At 41.8% G+C, this 21,578-nt stretch overlaps 1 protein-coding gene across 1 annotated transcript in view; it reads right to left on the reverse strand.

Moving 5' to 3' along the window:
* Positions 1-21,578, reverse strand: part of zdhhc14 (zinc finger DHHC-type palmitoyltransferase 14) — a 168,092-nt gene that overhangs the window by 45,500 nt on the left and 101,014 nt on the right. The window contains exons 3-4 of the mRNA XM_059648482.1: positions 21,128-21,289; positions 6,956-7,093 (exon numbers count right to left, since the gene is read on the reverse strand). Coding sequence (XP_059504465.1) covers positions 6,956-7,093; positions 21,128-21,289 — 300 coding nt within the window. The remainder of the gene's footprint in view (positions 1-6,955; positions 7,094-21,127; positions 21,290-21,578) is intronic.

A 21,578-nucleotide genomic window follows, 5' to 3' on the forward strand; every position in this document is an offset into this window, starting at 1 on the left:
TTTGCTCTACAAAAGAGGCTTTAAAAACAATCCCTTCTGAACAGGTCAAAGCAGCAAATATGAAATGCTAAAACAAACAAATTGAAGGTTCCTGAGCTTTCAAGGCCAGGCACCAAGGCTTAGGATGCAACCCTTAACAAAGGCATTTCTCTGGCTTGCAGACTCAAGTTTTAACTATAGTTCTGGAATTTCACACATTTAGAGTTGAAGAAATCTGCATTCAATAATAAAAAGTGCTGCCATGCAATGGAAACGATGGGTAATGAATGTTAATATGGTGATAAAACTGGCAGTGAAATTCTTAACCAGGTAATTGAAGCAGCAAATTAACCAAATAACATTTCCTGAAAGGCTAAAAATTATAGGCAAAAGTGATTACTTTGCCATGTAAGTTTTCAGGCAGATCAGAAAAACTGACATCCATTATTATTACAAGTCAAAATGTCAGTAATTTTGCAAGTAAAGAAGATCACAGAATTGTTACAACACAGGAGGCAATTTGGCACATTATGTCTGCATTGGTTCTCCATGGGAACAATGTACCCAGCACCACTTTGTCTTCTTTATCCCAATAGCCCTGTAGTAATGTTCTTCCTTTTCAGCTAACAAATCAAACTTCCTCTCAGATACCTTGATTGATACACGCCTCAACCACATTTCAGGCAATGCATTCTTGAGTCTAGTCTGTTTAAAATTAAAATCATAGTATATTTGGGTTAAAATTCAAACATAATTACTGAGAAAACGGAGTTAGTCATTGGCCTTTTATTTCCAGGTATAAATCCAGACATGTTTGTTGATTAACTGGCTCCTCTGTGAACTGTGCTTTTGTGAATTGAATTTTGGTTGTTTTACCTTAGTTTGAACACTGCACATGCCGCAGAACAAAATCTTACAATCAAATTGCCTGTATCATTCAAGGCGCCCTAGGATGGCTAATGAGAGAAATAAAACAGCTACTCTGAGATGACGAACTGCAACATTTACATACAAAATTCAGAAAATATGCAGTCACTCAGTACAATCAGAAACAGTTCAGAGGTCTTGCTTCAAAGAGCTAAGCTTGAATTAACAGATGAGAACAAACATTAAGTTCTCTTGCATTCATGTTTATTTGGATGCCGAGTAGAACTTCTACTATTTTCTTCAATAAAAATGATTAACATGCTATTAGGTTTTAGGAAAAAAGGTAGTATTGGTTTTGACTGATAATGTTTCAAAATGAACTGCTGCTTCATTGGAGGAACAAGCTACTGCAGATGTTGGAATCCAAACATAAAACAAAAATGCCAGAACTCAGTGGGTTGGGCAGCATCCAGGGAGCGAAAGCTAAATGAGTCTAGATGACATTTCACCAGAGCTGAAGTGACATGTAGAGGGGGCAGCAATTAAGGCATTGGGGACGGGGGTTGAAGTGCTGTGGGAGAAAGGCTCTTAATAGTTCACATTGAGTTATCAGAATGAGAGAATGGCAAAACAATGGTGTGTCTAACTGCCACACTGGAAAGAACAGATAGCCCTGCTGGGGTCAGGAAGGGGAGAGTTGATGACAGAGAACATAAACAATATTTAAAAAAGGAACCAGTTCACAATTTAAAGATGTTGAACTCACTATTGAGACCAGAAGGTTGTAAACTGCCTAGTTTGAAGACGAGATGTTGCTCTTCCAGTTTGTGCTGTGATTCACTGGAGCCATGCATGGCAAGGACAGACAAGTGGGCATGCGAGCAAGACACCATGTTAAATGACCTCCTACCAGGAAGGCCAGGGTCATGCCTGTGACCAGACCAGAGGTGTCTTGCAAAGTGGTCACCCAGTCTGGGTTTAGTTTCCCCAGTGTAGAGTAGCCACATTGGGTGCAGTGAATACAAACATTAGATTGGAGGAGGTACAGGTGAAATGCTGCTTCACCTGGAAAGACTGTTTAGGTCCTTGGATGGTGAGCAGGGAGAAGGTGAAGGGGCAAGTGTTGCACCTTCTATGGTTACGCTGGATGGTGCCATGGGAAGTGGGGTGGTGTTGATGGTCAATGAATGGACTAGGGTGTCCTGGACTGAACAATCCCTTCGAAATGCAGACGGGGGAATGAGGGGAAGACGGGAAGATGGTGGCGCTCTGCTAGAGTTGTCTGAAATGGTGGAGAATAATCCTTTGAATGTGAATGCTGGTGGGGTGAAAAGTAGGGACAAGAGGGACTCGCTCACGCTGTTGTGAATGATGGGAAGTCGCAAGGCTGGAAGTACGTGTGATAGGTTGGGCTTGTTTGAGGGTTCTGTCAACTACAGTGGGCAGAAAACCACGGTCATAGAAGAAGCAAGCCACGTCAGCAGCACTGATTTGGAAGGTGACGTTGTCCAAACAGATACCACGTAGGCGAAGGAACTGGGAGAATGGGTTGGAATCCTTGCAGGATGTGGGATTGGAAGAGCTTTGGTCAAGGTAGCTTGGGAGTCAGTGGCTCTGTAGTGGACAGCAGTGGACAGATTATTCTCTGAAATAGAAACAGAGAGGTCAACAAAGGGAAAGGAAGTGTCGGAAATGAGTGATGTGAGGTGAAAGAGGGGTGGAAATTGGAAGCAAAATGAACCAATTTTTCATGGTCCAGCCAGGAGCATGAAGCTGCACTGAAACAGTCATTGATTTACTGAGAGAAGACTTGTCAGAAGGGGTCAGTGTAGGACTGGAACAAGAATTGTTCCACATACCCCATTAAGAGGCAGGCATAACTGGGACCCAAGTAGGTGCCCATAGCCACTCCTTTGATGTGGCGGAAGTGAGATGAATTAAGGAGAAATTGTTCAATGAGAAAACAAGTTCAGACAAGCGGAGGAGAGTTGTGGTGGATGGGGATTGTTCAAGTCCTGGGTAAGGTAGGATGAACTGTTCGAGATTTGGTGTTGAGCTTCTGCAAGGTAAAGATCAGTATGCCAAACTGAAACGGCACCACCCTGGTTGGTAGGTTTGACAACAAAGTAAGGCTTTGACCTGAGAGATCAAAGTGCCGCAATTTCAGAAAGGGATAGATTAGAATGAGTGAGACGAGCAGCAAAATTGAAATGGCCCATGTCACGTCAGTAGGCTTCAATGAAGGGTTTGAGGCAGGTAAGAGGCCAAGGTGTTTGCCAAAAATTGCTTTCACAGCCATGTTTCCTTTTTCTGCGAATGCCAACAACTCAGACTTACTCCACTTGGATTTCAACTCAAGTTTCAACCTTTGCGTGCTGTAATCCTAGGTGGTTTCAAGTAATCTCCAGGACATACAACATTCCTCAGACTACTGTTCCAGCCTCATCTTATGATCCATGATCAATGCCATGCGCTGTCATATGTGCACACTTGACCCCACTCTACAGCAACACTGAGTCACCCTCTCTTTAAGCTGTGCTGTTCCCCAGTTTCACTTCATCCTTCACCTCATCTGTTGCCATAAGGAAAGACTTTTTATCTTTCCTTCAGGCATCAAGGCATGCAAGCTTCAGAAACTTGTGGACTCCAATACTTGTCCTGCACTGCCCTCTCCTTTCCACCTCTTGGATCACATCCCCACCCATCACTTAAAACCTATCCCTCACTGTCCCTTGGCACCCACCCTTTCCCAGTCCTCAGATGTTACCCCTTTCTGTCCTCTAGAGGTCACTCTCCCCAAACCCCAGCACTTGCGTTTTCACCATACCTCTTGATCTTCCCCTCACTGAGGCTGAATGTACTGTCCTTAGCAAAAGACTCAGCTTCATAGCCCTACGCCCACACCTTAATGAATTTTGGGTTTATCATCACATCAAACTGTTTTTCTGCTGCTTCCGTCTTAGCGCTCACTTCTTTAGGCAGAACTCTCACTCCCTCCTCCCACCAGTTCCATTGATCCCTTCACCTGCCTGCAGTATTCATCCTCCATTTGGACCAGTTCCCCTGGTCTCTTACCTACATTCAATCTCTTCACTGAAAACTGCCAGTGTGACACTGGCCATCTCAATGTCGCTGCTCCTCTCATTCACTCTAACTTGTCCCCTTCTGAAATTGCCAAACTTTACTCCCTCAGGTCCAAGTGTAACTTTATCATCAAAGGTAGTGCTGCTGTAGTCTGGCACACTGATTTTTACCTTGCAGAGGCTCAACACCAACTCTTGGACACTTCTTCCTGCTTGCCCCTGGAACACGACTAAACATCCGAGCATCAAGCCATAGTTGCCAGGTCTGTCACCAACTTCATTACCTCTGGTGATCTTCCCTATCTGCCTCCAATCACACAGCCTCCCAATCCCTGATAGTCCACTTCGATATCCCTCCCAAAATTCACAAACCAGACTGACCCAGTGGCCCATTGTATCAGCCTGCTCCAGCTCGAATGAGCTCCTTTCCTCCTACCTTGACTCCGTCCTCTCTCCACTTGTCCAGACCCTGCCCACCTACATCCAGAATTCTAACCAAAAGAACTGCAGATGCTGTAAATCAGGAACCAAAACAAAGTTGCTGGAAAAGCTCAGCAGGTCTGGCAGCATCTGTGGAGTAGAAAATAGAGTTAACGCTTCGGTTTCAGTGACCCTTCCTCAGAACTTCTGTTAACTCTGTTTCCTCCTCCACAGATGCTGCCAGAGCTGCTGAGCTTCTCCGACAACTTTGTTTTTGTTACATCCAGAATTCCTCTGATGCCCTCCACCATATTGACAATTTCTAGTTCTCTGGTCCTAAATGCCTCCTATTCACCACTGCTGTCCAATCCCTCTATACATCCATTCCTCACTAGGATGGTCTGAGAGCTCTCGGCCTCCTCCTCGACCAGGTTGGTCAACAATCCCTATCCCTTGCTTGGGTGAACTTGTTCCCACACTGAACAATTTCTCCTTTAATTTATCTCACTTCTTTCACGTCAAAGGGGTGGCTATGGGCACGCATTTATGCCTGCCGCTTAATGGGGTATGTGCAACAATTCTTGTTCCAGTCATACACTGGTCCCCTCCAACAACTGTTTCTTTGGTACATCAATGACTGTTTCGATGTCGCTTCAAGCTCTCGCCTGGACCTTGAAAAATTTGTTCACTTTGCCTCCAATTTCCACCCTCGAACTTTCACATCATCCATTTCCAATGGATCCCTTCCTTCCATTGACCTTGCTATCTCCATTTCAGGTAATAAACTGTCCACTACCATTCACTACAAAGCCACCGACTCCCAAGCTACCTTGAATACAGCTCTTCCCACCCCACGTCCTGCAAGGATTCCATCCCATTCTCCCAGTTCCTTCTCCTAAGCCATATCTGTTTGGGCAATGCCACCTTCTAAAGCAGTGCTGCTGGAGTCGCTTCCTTCTTCTATGATTGTCGTTTCCCACCCACTGTGGTTGACAGGGCCCTCAACCACATCCAACCTATCACCTGTACTTCCACCCTTGCCCCTTCCCATCACTCAAAACAGCATGAGTAAGTCTCCCTGTGTTCTCACTTTTCATCCCACCAGCAGCACCCCCCCCACCTTCAAAGGATCATTCTCCATCATTTCAGACAAATCCAGCAGAACGCCACCAACAAAAACATCTTCCCCTCACTCTCTATGCATTTTGCAGAGATTGTTTGGTCCAGGATGCCCTAGTCAATTCCTCAACCACCAACACCACCCCTACTTCCCATGGCACTTTCCCATGTGACCATACAAGGTGCAACACTTGCCCCTTCACCTCCTCACTGCTCACCATCCAGTTTTTCCAGGTGAAGCAGCATTTCACCTGTACCTCTGCCAAACTGGTGTATTGTATTCACTGCACCCAATGTGGTCTCCTCTACACTGGGGAAACTAAACCCAGACTGGGTGACCGCTTTGCAAGACACCTATTTGCAAGCATGACCTCGACCTTCCTGGTAGCCAATCATTTAACATAGCGTCTTGCTCGCTTGCCCACTTGACTGTCCTTGCCATGCTGCAATGCTCCAGTGAATCACACCACTAACTGGAGCAGCATCTCATCTTCAAACTAGGCAGATTACAACCTTCTGGGCTCAATATAGAGTTCAACATCTTCAAACTGTGAACTCATTCCTTCCCTTTCTTTTAGCTTTGCTTGTTACATTCTCTGTCACCCTCTCCCACCACCTCCCCATCTCAGTAGGGCTGTCTGTTCTTTCTAGTCTGACAGTTAAACACACCATTGTTCTGCCATTCTCACGTTCTGATAACTGAATCTGAACGAACAACATCCTTTCTCCCACAGCACTCCAACATCCATCACCCTCCCCACCTAAGTATTGCATAAATGCTGTCCCCTCCACACCTCAATACAGCTCTGATAAAGAGTCATCTAGACTCGAAACATTAGCTTGCTTTCTGTCTATGGATGCCGCTTGACCCGCTCTGATCTCGGTATGTTTTGTTTTCAGTAATTCTTCAATGGGTTCGATGAACTTATGATTAAGTAAATAGTTTTTCACTTACATTTACATTGCTGATCTTCCAACCAGAAACCTAAGAGTATTCAAGGTACATAGGTGCATAAATCATTCTAAACTGATTCTGACTGCAGAGACAGTAGGAACTGCAGATCCTGGAGAATCTGAGATAAGGTATAAAGCTAGATGAACACAGCAGGCCAAGCAGCAAGAAAAGCAGGAAGGTTGACATTTTGGGCCTAGACCTTTCTTCAAAAATGCATTTCTGGTGAACCAGAAGCTGGTGTACCAGGACAGGATAATTAAATGGCTGCCCTCTTATGATAACATTACAAAACAAACGGTCTTGCTGTGTCTCTTCGGGAAGACTTGTAAGAATTACTTGCATACAGAAATGCATTTCTGAAGAAGGGTCTAGGCCCGAAATGTCAGCCTTCCTGCTCAGCCTGCTGATTCTGATTGCAGTCAGTTTTCAGCGAAGCATGAAATGGCATAACTAACCCCATTTTAGAATACAAAGTCATGAATAAGATCACACTAAGTTTCTGCAGCAAACACTGAACTAAAACAGTACTTACGGAGAATGACATGTGTGATGACGAAAGCGAAGATGAAGACTGTCAGAAATGACAGTGACAAAATAAACATGTAAAAAAATCTGTAGTTCCTTTTTCCCACACAGTTGCCTACCCAGGGACAGTGGTGATCAAATCGCTCTGAAGAAGGAAAAACATTATTGGATCAGGTTATGAACCATCTTTTCAGAGAGTTTGGCTTGCTGTAAAAGAAGATTTACATAGTTTCTATTTTTAACCTGGGACAGTCTGTTTATCATTCAACTAAATTACATTCCATTCCATTTATAGTAACCAGAAACAATCAAGCTATTCGTGGCGATATTATAATATGCTATTTTCATTCTTAATTTAGCTTACCATCAAAAGAGAATCTTGGAAAAAGTATTCATCTTTTAATAAGCTTGTCTAAGACAAACATACTTGTACTAAAAATACAAAAACTTAATGACATTCAAGATAAAAAATAAACCAGATTAAGTTTAAAGCACCCAATGAAAGTAATGTAATGATAAAATTAAAATGAGACAATAGGGGAGAACTATTATGTTGTTTACTTTTACGTACCTTCACATTCTCTGGCATGATTAATAATATAGTTTACATATTTCTGCAATAACTCTTGATTTCTGAATTTCGATATACAGACATAGAGTCATGTAATTATACACTATGGAAACAGACCCTCCAACTGGTCCGCGCTGACCAGATATTCTAAACAGATCTAATCCCATTTCCCAAAATCCTTCCTATTCATGTACACATCTAGATGCCTTTTAAATGTTGCAATTGTACTTGCTTCTACCACCTCCTGGCAGTTCATTCCATACATGCCCCATCCTCTGCATGTAAAACGATGCTCCTCAGGTCCCTTTTAAATTTTTCCCACTCATCTTAAACCTATGCTATCTAGTTTTGGGCTCCTTTACCCTGGGCAAAAGACGTTGGCTATTCACCATATCCTATTCATGACTTTATAAACCCCTATAAGGTCACCCCTCAGCCTCTAACACTCCAGGGAAAGAAGACACAGCATATTCAGCCTTTCCCTATAGCTCAAACCCTCTAATCTCAGCAACATCCTAGTAAATCTTTTCTGAACCTTTTGAAGCTTACAGCATCTTTCCTACAGCAAGGATACCAGAATTGAACAAAATATTCTAACAGTGGCCTCACCAATGTCCTTTATAGCCGCAATTTGACCTCCTAACTCCTATACTCAATGCACTGACGAATGAAGGCAAGATTGCCAAACATCTTCTTCACCTCTGTCTACCTGTGACTCCATTTTCAAGGAACTATGCACCTACACCCCAAGATCTCTTTGTACGGCAATGCTCCCCACAGCCCTACCATTAATTATACAAGTCCTGCCCTAGTTTCCCTTGCCAAAACGTAGCATCACTCATATCGGAATTAAAATCCGTCCGCCAATCCTCGGCCCATTTGCCCATCTGATCAAGATCCAGTTGTGTTCCGAGGTAACCTTTTTTACTATCCACTATACCATCAATTTTGGTGTCATCTCCAAATGTAGTAACCATACCTCCTACATTCCCATCCAGATCATCTATAAAAATGACAAAAAGCAGTGGTCCCAGCACCAATCCTTGTGGCATACCGTTGGTCACAGGCCTCCAGTTCAAACAACAATCCTCTGCCACCTCCTCTGTTTTCGACCTTCAAACCAATTTTGTACCCAACTAGCTAGCTCTGCCAGTATTCCATGTGATCTATCCTTGCTAACCAGTCTGTCATCTTTGCCCCTAAATTGCACATTATACTAATCTATTAACATATATCCCAGAATATCTACATTGGACATATGCAGGCTCAATTTTTTTCTTAATGTAAATGGCAGATAATCTTCTACTTATTTGAGATACTTGGCTGTACTTCCTACATCACCAAAGTCACCACACTTAAACATACATGTAACTGCTTGTAAAGTGCATTGGGACATCTTGAGGTCATGAATTGTTCTGCATAAATGGTTTGTGCTAGTGGCTCAGTTGTGTCCTTTTTGGGCCAGAAAGTGTGGGTCCAAGTCCCACCTGCTCCAGATGTGCCATAACACGTCTGAGTAACAGCACAATAAAACAAAGAACTGCAGATGCCGAAGTTCTGAAAGTCTGAAAACAAATTGCTGGAGAAACCCCGCAGGTCTGGCAGCATCTGGGGAGAGAAAATAGAGTTGAAATTTCAACTCGAAATGTTAAATCTGCTTTCAGTCCACTTAGATGCTAGGTTTGTTCCATAAATGTAACCTCTAATCCCCCTGGAGAGGTTCTTATGCATTACTGGGCTGGAGTTAAGAAATCTGGCAGCATTTAATGCAGGTGAAGATGCCCAGGTTGATGGTGAGGGACTATCTTAAACCATCTGCATGATGGAAATGTGGAGTTTGCTTAGGGAGCAGTTGCTGCAGGTACTTGGTAGGTTTGTCCCACTGAAGCAAGGAAAGGATGGTAAGGTGAAGGCACCTTGGGCGACAAGACATGTTGAACATCAAGTCAAGAGGAAGAAGGAAGCTTATTTCAGGCTCAGGAAGCAAGGATTGGACAGGGCTCTAGAAGTCTACAAGGTAGCCAGGAAGGATCGGACTCAGGAGAGCTAGAAGGAGGTATGAGAAAACCTTGGTGGGTAGGATCAAGGAAAACCCCAAGGCTTTGTATATTTATGTGATGAACAAGAGGATGGCCAGAGTGAGGGTAAGGCTAATCAGGGACAGTGGAGGGAACTTTTGTGCAGAGTCAGAGGAGGTAGGGGAGGTCCTTAATGAATACTTCCCTTCAGAATTCACCAGTGACAGGGATCTTGACGTTTGCGAGAACAGCAACTGGAGAGCAAGTCTTATGGAGGAAAGCGTGAGAGAGCTAGGGCATTTTTCATTAGACTGAAGAAGGATGAGAGGTGATTTAATAGAGGCTTACAAGATGATGAGAGGCACAGATAGAATGGATAGTCAGAGATTTTTTCTCAGGGTGGAAATTACTATTATGAGGGTGCATCATTTTAAGATGACTGGAGGAAGGTATAGGGGAGATATCAGAGTTAAGTTCTTCACACAGAGTGTGGTGGGCAAGCGTAATGCGCTGCCGGCAGTGGTGTGGTGGAGTCAGATACTTTACAAACTTTTAAGTGACTCTTGGATAGGCACATGTGTAAAATGTAGCGTATGCAGGGTAGATTGACCTTAGTAGGATAATACATCATGGGCCAAAGGCCTGTACTGTACTGTTCTATGTATTTTTACCTTCTTCATCACCCTCATCCTGAAACATGGTAGCATGAAAGTAGAACACGGTGTGGTCATGAGCTATCACCTTCCTCGTCTCAACATTACCCTCTTACTTGTGCGCTTCCAGATACAGAAGAACTGGCATTTGGCCAATTTAAGCAGAAGGAAAAGAAAAACGAACAGCTTCTACAAAAGTGATGCATATACACAGTCACCTCATCACACACTCCCAGTAAGCATCTCCAATTAGATGCAGTACACAGCCATGATCAGGATGTGGTCAGTCACACTTAGAGGTGCTACAGCCAGGGTGGGCTAAGAGTCATAGAGTCAGACAGTCACAGAGCTGCACAGCATGGAAACAGACACTTCTGTCCGACTCGCCCAAGCGGACCGGATATCCAAAATTAATCCAGTTCAATTTGCCAAAATTTGGCCTGTAGCCCTCTAAACCTATCATATTCATATACCCATCCAGATACCTTTTAAATGTTGTAACTATACCACGGTCCACTTCCTCTGGCAGCTCATTCCATACATGCACCACCCAATGCATGAAAAAGTTTCCCCTTAGGTCCCTTTTAAATCTTTCTGCTCTCACCTTAAACCTATTTCCTCTAGTTCTGGACTCCCCAACCTCAGGGAATAGACCTTGTCCATTCACCCTTTCCATGCCCCTCATAATTTTATAAACCTCGATAATGTCAGCCCTCAACCTCCAACATTCCAGGGACAATAGCCTTAGCCTATTCAGCCTCTCTCTAATGCTCAAACACTCCAACGCTGGCAAAATCCTCGTAAATCTTTTCCGAATCCTTTCAAGTTTCACACCGTCCTTCATATAGGAGGGAGACGGGAATTGCACACAGTATTCCAAAAGTGACCTGGCCAATGTCCCGTACAGCCACAAAATAACGTCTCAGCCCCTATACCCTGCATTGACCAATGAAGGCAAGCATACCAAATGCCTTCTTCACTATCCTATCTACCTGCAACTCTACTTTCAAGGAACTATAAACCTCGGCTCCAAGGTCTCTTTGTTCAGCAACACTTCCCAGGACCTTAGCATTTAATGTATAAGACCTGCCTTGATTTGTCATTCCAAAATGCAACACCTCACATTTATCTAAATTAAACTCCATCTGCCACCTATTGGCCCACTGTACATAGAACTTAACAGCACAGTACAGGCCCTTCGGCCCTTGATGTTGTGCCGACCTGTCATACAAATCTCAAGCCCATCTAACCTACACTATTCCATGTACGTCCATATGCTTATCCAATGACGACTTAAATGTACCTAAAGTTGGCGAATCTACTACCGTTGCAGGCAAAGCATTCCATTCCCTTACTACTCTCTGAGTAAAGAAACCACCTCTGACATCTGTCCGATATCTTTCACCCCTCAATTTAAAGCTATGCCCCCTCGTGCTCGCCGTCACCATCCTAGGAAAAAGGCTCTCCCTATCTACACTATCTAACCCTCTGATTATTTTATATGTTTCAATTAAGTCACCTCTCAACCTTCTTCTCTCTAATGAAAACAGCCTCAAGTCCCTCAGCCTTTCCTCGTAAGACCTTCCCTCCATACCAGGCAACATCCGAGTAAATCTCCTCTGCACCCTTTCCAAAGCTTCCACATCCTTCTTATAATGCAGTGACCAGAACTGTACACAATATTCCAAGTGCGGCCGCACCAGAGTTTTGTACAGCTTCACCATAACCTCTTGGTTCCGGAACTCGATCACTCTATGAATAAAAGCTTGTAAATAAAACAGTATGCCTTCTTAACAGCCCTGTCAACCTGGGTGGCAACTTTCAAGGATCTGTGTACATGGACTCCAAGATCTCTCTGCTCATCTACACTGCTAAGAATCTTACCATTAGCCCTGTACTTTGCCTTCCGGTTACTCCTACCAAAGTGCATCACCTCACACTTGTCTGCATTAAACTCCATTTGCCACCTCTCAGCCCAGCTCTGAAGCTTATCTTTGACTCTCTGCAACCTACAGCATCCTTCGTCACTATCCACAACTCCACCGACCTTAGTGTCATCTGCAAATTTACTAACCCATCCTTCTACGCCCTCATCCAGGTCATTTATAAAAATGACAAACAGCAGTGGACCCAACACCGACCCTTGCGGTACACCACTAGTAACTGCTCTCCAGGATGAACATTTCCCATCAACTACCACCCTCTGTCTTCTTTCAGCAAGCCAATTTCCGATCCAAACTGCTATATCTCCCACAATTCCATTCCTCCGCATTTTGTACAATTGCCTACTGTGGGGAACCTTATCGAACGCCTTGCTGAAATCCACATACACCACATCAACCGGTTTACTCTCATCTACCTGTTTGGTCACCTTCTCAAAGAACTCAATAAGGTTTGTGAGGTACGACCATCCCTTCACAAAACCATGCTGACTATCCCTAATCAATTTATTCTTTTCTAGATGATTATAAATCCTATCCCTTATAACCTTTTCCAACACTTTACCAACAACTGAGGTAAGGCTCACTGGTCTATAATTACCAGGGTTGTCTCTACTCCCCTTCTTGAACTGGGGAACCACATTTGCTATCCTCCAGTCATCTGGCACTATTCCTGTAGACAATGACGAGTTAAAGATCAATGCCAAAGGCTCGGCAATCTCCTCCCTGGCTTCCCAGAGGATCCGAGGATAAATCCCATCTGGCCCGGGGACTTATCTATCTTCACCCTCTGAAGGATTTCCAATACCTCTTCCTTGTGAACCTCAATCCCACCTAGTCTAGTAGCCTGTATCTCAGTATTCTCCTCGACAACATTGTCGTTTTCTAGAGTGAATACTGTTGAAAAATATTCATTTAGCGCTTCCCCTATCTTATCTGACTCCACACACAACTTACCACTACTATCCTTGATTGGGCCTAATCTTACTTTCGTCATTCTTTTATTCCTTAAATACCTATAGAAAGCCTTAGGGTTTACCCTGATCCTATCCGCCAACAGCTTCTCATGTCTCCTCCTGGCTCTTCTGAGCTCTCTCTTTAGGTCTTTCCTGGCTACCTCGTAGCCCTCAAGTGCCCTAACTGAGCCTTCACATCTCATCCTAACATAAGCCTTCTTCTTCCTCTTGACCAGAGATTCCACCTCCTTCGTAAACCACGGCTCCCGCGCTCTACAGCTTCCTCCCTGCCTGACAGGTACATACTTATCTGGGACACACAGGAGCTTTTCCTTGAAGAAGCTCCACATTTCTAATGTGCCCATCCCCTGCAGTTTCCTTCCCCATCCTATGCTCTCTAAATCTTGCCTAATCTCATCATAATTGCCTTTCCCCCAGCTATAACTCTTGCCCAGTGGTATACACCTATCCCTTTCCATCACTAAAGTAAATATAACAGAATTGTGATTGCTATCACCAAAGTGCTCACCTACTTCCAAATCTAACACCTGGCGAGGCTCATTACCCAGTACCAAATCTAATGTGGCTTCGCCCCTTGTTGGCCTATCTACATACTGTGTCAGGAAGCCCTCCTGCACACACTGGACAAAAACTGACCCATCCATAGTACTCAAACTATAGTGTTCCCAGTCAATATTTGGAAAGTTGAAGTCCCCCATGACAACTGCCCTGTCTCTCTCACTCCTCCTGCTCCATGGTAACCTTCTTGGCTGTCCATTACGCCTCCAATTTTGGTGTCATCTGCAAACTTATTAACCACACCTCTTGTATCAACATCGAATCATTTATGTAAATGACAAAAATCAGCAGACCCAGTACTAAAGATAATAGTAGCTGCAGATGCTGGAGAATCTGAGATAACAAGGTGTACAGCTGGATGAACACAGCAGGCCAAGCAGCAGAGGAGCAGGAAGGCTGACATTTCGGGCCTAGACCCAAAATTTTCTGAAGAAGGGTCTAGGCCCAAAATGTCAGCCTTGCTGCTCCTCTGATGCTACATGGCCTGCTGGGGGAACAGTACCAATCTTTGTGGCACACTGCTGGTCACAGGCCTCCAGTCTGAAAAGCAACCCTCCACCAATACCCTCTGTCTTCTACCTTCAAGCTAATTCTGTATCCAAATGGCTAGTTCTCCCTATATTCCATGTGATCTAACCTTGCTAACCATTCTACCATGAGGAACATCTAGCTGAAATCCATACAGATCACGTCCACTGCTCTGCCTTCATCAATCCGCTTTGTTACTTCAAGAAACTCAATGGAGTTAATGAGACATGATTTCCCTTGCAAATAGCTACGTTGACTATCCTGACTTAGTCCTCGCCTTTCCAAATACATGTAAATCCTGTCTCCCAGGATTCTCTTCAACAACCTGCTCATCATCGATGTCAGGCTCACTGGCCTATAGTTCCCTGGCTTTTCCTTATTACCTTTCTTAAATAGTGGTACCACATCAGCCAACCTCCAGTTTTCTGGCACCTCACCTGCGGCTATCGATGATACAAGTATCTCAGCAAGGGGTCTACTATCACTTCCCACCTTCCCACAGAGTTCTAGGGTACACCTGATCAGGTCTCCACCATCATGCGTTTTAAGGTGTCCAGTATCTCCTCCTCTGTAATATGGGCATTTTTCAAGATTTCACTATATTTTTCCCCACGTTCTCTATCTTCCATATCCTTCCCCACAGTAAGTGCTGATGGACAAGATGGAGGAGATACTCATTTGGTATCTCCCCCATCTCCTGCATCGGTGTTTACTGTGGGGATTGTTAAAGAACCCTTTTCTGTCCCTAGCTTCTCTTTCATCCTTAATGTATTTTAGAATCCTTTTAGATTCTCTGCTACCTATAACTGATATATGTTTCCTTATTATTTTTGACCAAAACCTCAACTTCTTTAGTCACCTAGCATTCCCTACACATACCAGCTTTGTCCTTCACCCTAACAGGAACATACTGTCTCTGAACTCTTGTTATCTCATTTTTGAAGGCTTCCCATTTTCCAGCTGTCCTTTTACCTGCAAACTTCCTCTAATCAACTTTTGAAAGTTCTTGCCTAACATCATCAAAATTTGTCTTCCTCCAATTTATAACTTTACCTTTTAGATCCGGTCTATTCTTTCCCATCATTATTTTTAAACTAATAGAATTTTGGTCACTGACCCCAACATGCTCCCCAAATGACACCTTAGTCACCTACCCTGCCTTATTTCACAAGAGTAGGTCAAGTTTTCCATCTTCTCCTGTAGGTACACCCATATACTGAATCAGAAAAATTTCTTGCCCATTCTTAAATTCATTTCCATCCGAGCCCTTAACACTACAGCAGTCCCATTCTTTGTTTGGAAAGTAAAAATTCCCTATCATTATCAGATTATTATTCTTACAGATAACTGAGATCTCCTGAGAAATTTGTTTCTCAATTTCATGCTCACTACTCTGGGTGGGCGGGGTGGTAGCGTTACAAGACAATCCCAATGAGGTGATCATCCCTTAGTAATTTCTCAGTTGCATGAATTAACTTCCCTGGATGTATTCCCCAGGAACATACTCCCTAATTATAGCCATCACATTATCCCAAGTCAAGAATACCACTCCTCCCCCCTCTTTCCATCCTTCCTATAGCATCTATACCCTGGAACATTAAGCTACTAGTCCTCATCACCATCATCATCCCTATGGTGTGGAAACAGGCCCTTCGGCCCAACAAGTCCACATGGACATTCAGAGCATCCCACCCAGATCCATTCCCCTATAACCCACCTAATCTACACATTCCTGAACACTACTGGCAACTTAGCATTGCCAATCCACCTACTCTGCACATCTTTGGGCTGTGGGAGGAAACCCGAGCACCCGGAGGAAACCTACACAGGCAGGGAGAGAAAGTGCAAACACCACACAGACAGTCGCCCAAGGCTAGAATTAAACCCAGGTCCCTGGCGATGAGACAGCAGTGCTAACCACTGAGCCACCATGCTGCCCCAGTCCTGTTCATCCCTGAGCCACATCTCTGCAAATCACTATGATATCCCAGTCCCAGATTCCCAACCATGCCCTATGTTCATCTGTTAGGCCTCTTGTATTGAAATAAATGCAGTTTAATTTATCAGTCCTACTTTGTTCTCTGCTTTGTTCCTGCCTGCCCTGATTGTTTGACTTGTTCCTTTTCCCAACTGCACCAGTCTCCGACTGATTTCTTTTCTCACTATTTCCCTGGATCCTAACCTGCCCTCCCTTACTAGTTTAAATCCACTCAAGCAGCTGTAGCAAAACTCCCTGTCACTATATTCGTCACTTTCCAATTCAGGTGCAATTCCTTCTTCTGGTACAGGTCAATCCTAACACAGAAGAGATTCCAATGATCCAAAAATGTGAATGCTTCTCCCCTGCAGCTTTGCATTTATCTGCTATCCTTCTACTCCTACTCTCATTCGCTCATGGCACCGGGACTAATCTGGATATTACCACCCTTGAGGACGTCCTTTTTAAATTCCTGTCTAATTTCCTATATTCCCTCTTCAGAATCCTATCCCCTTCTCTTTCTATGTCATTAGTTCCAATGTGTACAATGACCTCCTGCTGGTCCCTCTACCCTTTGAGAATATTCTGTACCCTCTCCAGGATATCCGTGATCCTGGCACCAGGGAGGCAACACACCATTCTGATGTCTCACTGTCGGCTGAAGAAATGTCTGTCTGTGTCTCCAACCCCAAATGCAAAGACTATTGTACCATTTTATGCATGGTCACAGTGAACACGGAACAAACAAAAAAATTACATGAATATAAAGCTTATTATGATTATGTTCAAATATTTGCAATGTGGATTGACAGGGTCACAAAGAAATCATCCTCACATTCATGTAAAAGATTATGCATAAAAAGATGACAAAAGGATTGCTCATAGTTACTGAACAGCATACATTACGTAAGTTTTGCACTGATGATTTTGAGGTCAATACTCGTGCCTGTGGCATAAAATACTGTGTTCACAGTAACTGAACAAACAATGAGTTCAATATTGTGCTATTTTAGAGTTTCTTAGAGAATAAATTACATAATGAGAGTCTTATAGCTATCTTGCTTTCTGAGCATGGTTGTTGTTGGTAAAGGAAACTCATCCTATGTTAATTCAACACAGTCAGCTGCATCAGTCATGGCAGGGTGCCAAGGCAGCAAACTGACTAATCTAACAGTTAGTGGACCAATTGCCACATCAACTCCAAGCACAATGGAACAGAAAAAAAAGACCCAAATGTTAACATGTGAACAGACACAAAATGCTGGAGGAATTCAGCAAGTCTGGCACCATCTGTGAAGACAGAAACACAGAGTTAATGTTTTTAAATCCAATATGATTTCTTCAGAACTGCCATTAGAACTTTTCTAACAGTTTACTCTGCTGAATTCTTGCAGTCTATTTTGTTTGGGAACTCTTTGAAAGGAAGCTGGATGTCAGTTGAAAAACTGTCTCTACCAATTCTGAAGAAAAGTCACATTGGACTCAAAACATTAACTGTTTCTCTCTGCACAGAAGCTATTTGATCTGCTGAGTTTCTCTGTTTTTGTCAGATTTCCAGCATCCACAATATTTTGTTTTTATTAACATTTGGTATACACTAGCTAGAAATGCTCTTATAATACAAACACAGTTGGATCTAGGACATGTTCTGTGTATTCAGAGAACCAGATTGACAGGACTTACCTTATAGCTTAGCCCAAACTTTCAGGTTTAGTTCTCTTTAAGGAACTTCATTGATCATTGAGGGATGTGTAAGGCTGTGATAATAGTCTTTTTTATGCCAACTAGTCAATTTTTATGCATCTTGGTCTATCCAGATGTAGTTCTGAGTAGATGTAATTCAATACAAATGATAGAACAACAGTTGGGGGACCACTGAGCAAGACATGACTGCTTTAGTGGGGATTGTGGGTGGTAAGACCATTGGATATCATTCATTTATTGTTACTGGACAAGTCTGGCTGAAGGAAAAACAATGCAAAATCAGCCAAGTACTACCTCCAGCCTTTGTTATGCAGTACCAAAGCAATGCGCAGGATGTTCAGCTCTTTTGTCCAGGATTCCATACAGCTTAATGGAATATTAGAAAAGGAATGAATGGTAACAAAGTATAGCACTCACTGGTTCCACAGTGATGAAATTAAGGAGGAATGTTTCCAAAGAGTGAACCAATTGCAGATGCATCTGGTTTTGAAATATACTCTAATACTTGTTTATGATAATTGACAGATTGCAATATATTGTAAAAAAACCAATGCTTCCTTCTTCAATATGGCATAATCAAAATTCATGCCTCATGTCAATACAACAAGAAAAGTTGATGCAAGTTGCTTAATCAGCAGCATTTAACATTTATCACTGTATTATCATTTGTTAATGCTTTGAGATCATTAGTGTCCTCCACCATGTCCTTTACCTTAAATCTACGCCTTGTAGTTCATTTAACTCTCCATCTATGGGAAAAGTTTCTTCCTGCCTACACCATCTATGCCTCTTATAATTTTGTACAACTCAATCATGTCCCTTCTCAATCGACACTGCTCCAAAAAACAACAATCCTAATCTCTCTTCATAACAAACTTTCCAATTCAGGTGACATCCTGGTACATCTCCTCTGCACCCTCTCCAGTGTTATCATATCCTTCTTATAAGGTGAAATCTAGAACTGAACACAATACTCTAGCCAAGGCCTAACCAACGTTTTCTGCAGTTCCAGCATATGCGCTGATACAAACTGCTGAGAACTGCTATACTTTCTGGATTATAATGGTTTGAAAGAATGTCAGTTAGTAAAATATTCTATTGATGTAAATTCTGCTACAAAAGTTTCCTTTCCATTTTATTATTGGGATCTTTGGGCGGTATGTGTCAAGTTTGTGTATTCCTGATTAACATATTAACTTCTTGTCAAAGCATTTATGATTTTTGGAACGAGAAGGCATGTCTGAAGTAAGCCTATTCATTTGGATGAGCTAGTTAAAATCCACGGGAGCATATCAACTTGGAACAGCTAAGGTCTCTGAAAAAGGTGTGTGCAACAAAGGTCTGATGAGTATACCTTACAGCAAGCGTGTCTGAATGGAGATGTCATGTATTAATTTACTGATCTCTGTATTTTTAGGGAGTATTTTCAGAATTCAATACAAACCCAGTCAAAATTATTCTTTTTAGGGAGGTTATCAAAGAGATCAGAGAATTGAAAATTAGGTGCTCAAATATAGCTGTTAGGTGGTGTTAATCATAAAGTTTGATTTTAAAATTAAGCACTCTCAACAATATGTGCGTTTAAATAAAAAGATGCTACTTTCAAGAATAAAAGTTTTAAGCACTGAAGAATACAATAAATTATGAATTCAAACAACACTGTCACAGTCACTACTGTATTTTTGTGATATTTAAAGCATCACAGTCGCTCAGTATGCCATTAACTTGCACGCAAATGGAATTTCAAAACATACTCAGAATCCTGCCTGTGAACCTTTACAATGTTTTATTGACGTGCTTCATTGTTGATAACATTGTACTTCCTGTGAAAACATTATGTTCAGCCTGAGAAAGAAAATCAGGGTATCTTCTGCAGATTCCTAGGCAGTGGTTCATTCCTGGCAAATTGACATGTTGTTGAAGGCTGCAAATCCATTATCTCAACTCAACTCTCTGACGTTTTCTAACAATAAGGTATTATCCACAACGCATGGCATTTTTGTTCTACTTTTAAAAAAAACATGGATTTTGAGTCTAGAGAAAGAATGGTATCATATACAGTCGAATATATAACCCTTAACACTATTTGTTAGGCTAAATAAACACACAATAACAGCTTCAAAACTCTCAAATCTGGATGCCTATTCCTCCATGTTGATCGGTGGATCACTGCTATAGTCACTTTAAAATCTTAAGATTTTAGGTTGAAAATGTACCATGTATGGAATCTAATTATGATTTTTAAAAAAAAATCTCCACAGCACAACACAAACACATGTATAATTAAATCACTAACATTATGACTTTTTTTTAGTCCAAAAACCTCTCAACTCCCACAAACTCTAACATAGATAACCAGTGAAAACCACACTGATTTTCTATTTCCCATCTCCATAGCAACAAAATGACACTAAGTACAATGTGAATACATTACCTGTTGTTACTGTGTTATATAACATCAAAGTCAATTATTCATTGTCATGGACGTTTATATTTTTAAAAAATTGAAGCAATAAAACAGAACACAGAGAGAGGATGGCCAACATCCAATAATTTGATCAAGTTTTCATGTAGCTTTTTAAAATCACATCTCTAGTTCAGTAAAAGAATGTTATTTAAAAGGCTAAATGTTTAATTTGCTTTTCATTGAAATAAAAAGTAAGGTATTAGTTTGAAATTGTTTGTACTCAAAAATGCACAATTCCATTAACTCAATTTTAATAGACAAATAAGTGCTTCATGGTAATTATAAAATACCAATTGTACCAGGTGCTCAAGGTTGAAAACATATCACACATATAAACTTTCTACAATGCAGAACTGATGAAAATGATCAGGTATGTAATGAGACTTAGGAAAACTGGGAAAAGGCAAGTTTTTGGAAAGCTTGACTACAAGTTTCTGAAGTCACTGCAGTATAATTTCTTCAACTGGAATTACAGCATAAGCTATTGAATATTTCAAGCTTTTTTATAATATTATACAATATGTAGTATAAACTTGGAAACAGCAATAGGTTAAAAGTGGCTTTGTTAAAACTTACTTTACCTATGATAGAGCAAAATGTGACCTTTAGAAGATTATTCTGTAATTCACCTCATCATATTTTAACAATTTGTACAAAGAAAATATATTTCCCTTTTAGTTACAACAGTTCAGTGAAACTGGAGGTTCAGAGCTCATATTATCAGCATTTCTTTTTGTCTTACCATAACATTTTTTATTTAAACACCTCACAAGGAAATCACTTACCTACACAATTATCACAAAGGCTACAGTGGGAGGCACGTGGTGGCCGGAAGATTTTACAGGTAAAACAGTACTTTAACTTGACTGTCTGCCCATTAATTATCACCTCTTTTGTTCTGGGGGGAGGTCGATAACCTCCTCCTGAACCTGAACCATTGACGATATCTAAGGAAGAAAGAGGAAAGTAAACATGAAAATGTAAAAAATGTAAAGAATCGAAATTATTTTACTGAAACAATCTGGGTTATGTTTAATCATTTAAAATTCTAGGATGATACACCTTCTTCAAAAGTATAGATAAATGGATACTGATGTTCTTTTGGGAAACTACTACAATACAATTTATAAAACAAGTCAGCAATAGACTTTTCAAATACTAATGTATGCAATTTTAGTGACATAAGAACACAACAAATACGGTTAACACAAACTTGCATCAGAGATAATGTGGAAC

The sequence above is a fragment of the Stegostoma tigrinum genome, chromosome 9 (genome assembly GCF_030684315.1).
Source record: "Stegostoma tigrinum isolate sSteTig4 chromosome 9, sSteTig4.hap1, whole genome shotgun sequence".
Lineage (NCBI taxonomy): Eukaryota > Metazoa > Chordata > Chondrichthyes > Orectolobiformes > Stegostomatidae > Stegostoma > Stegostoma tigrinum.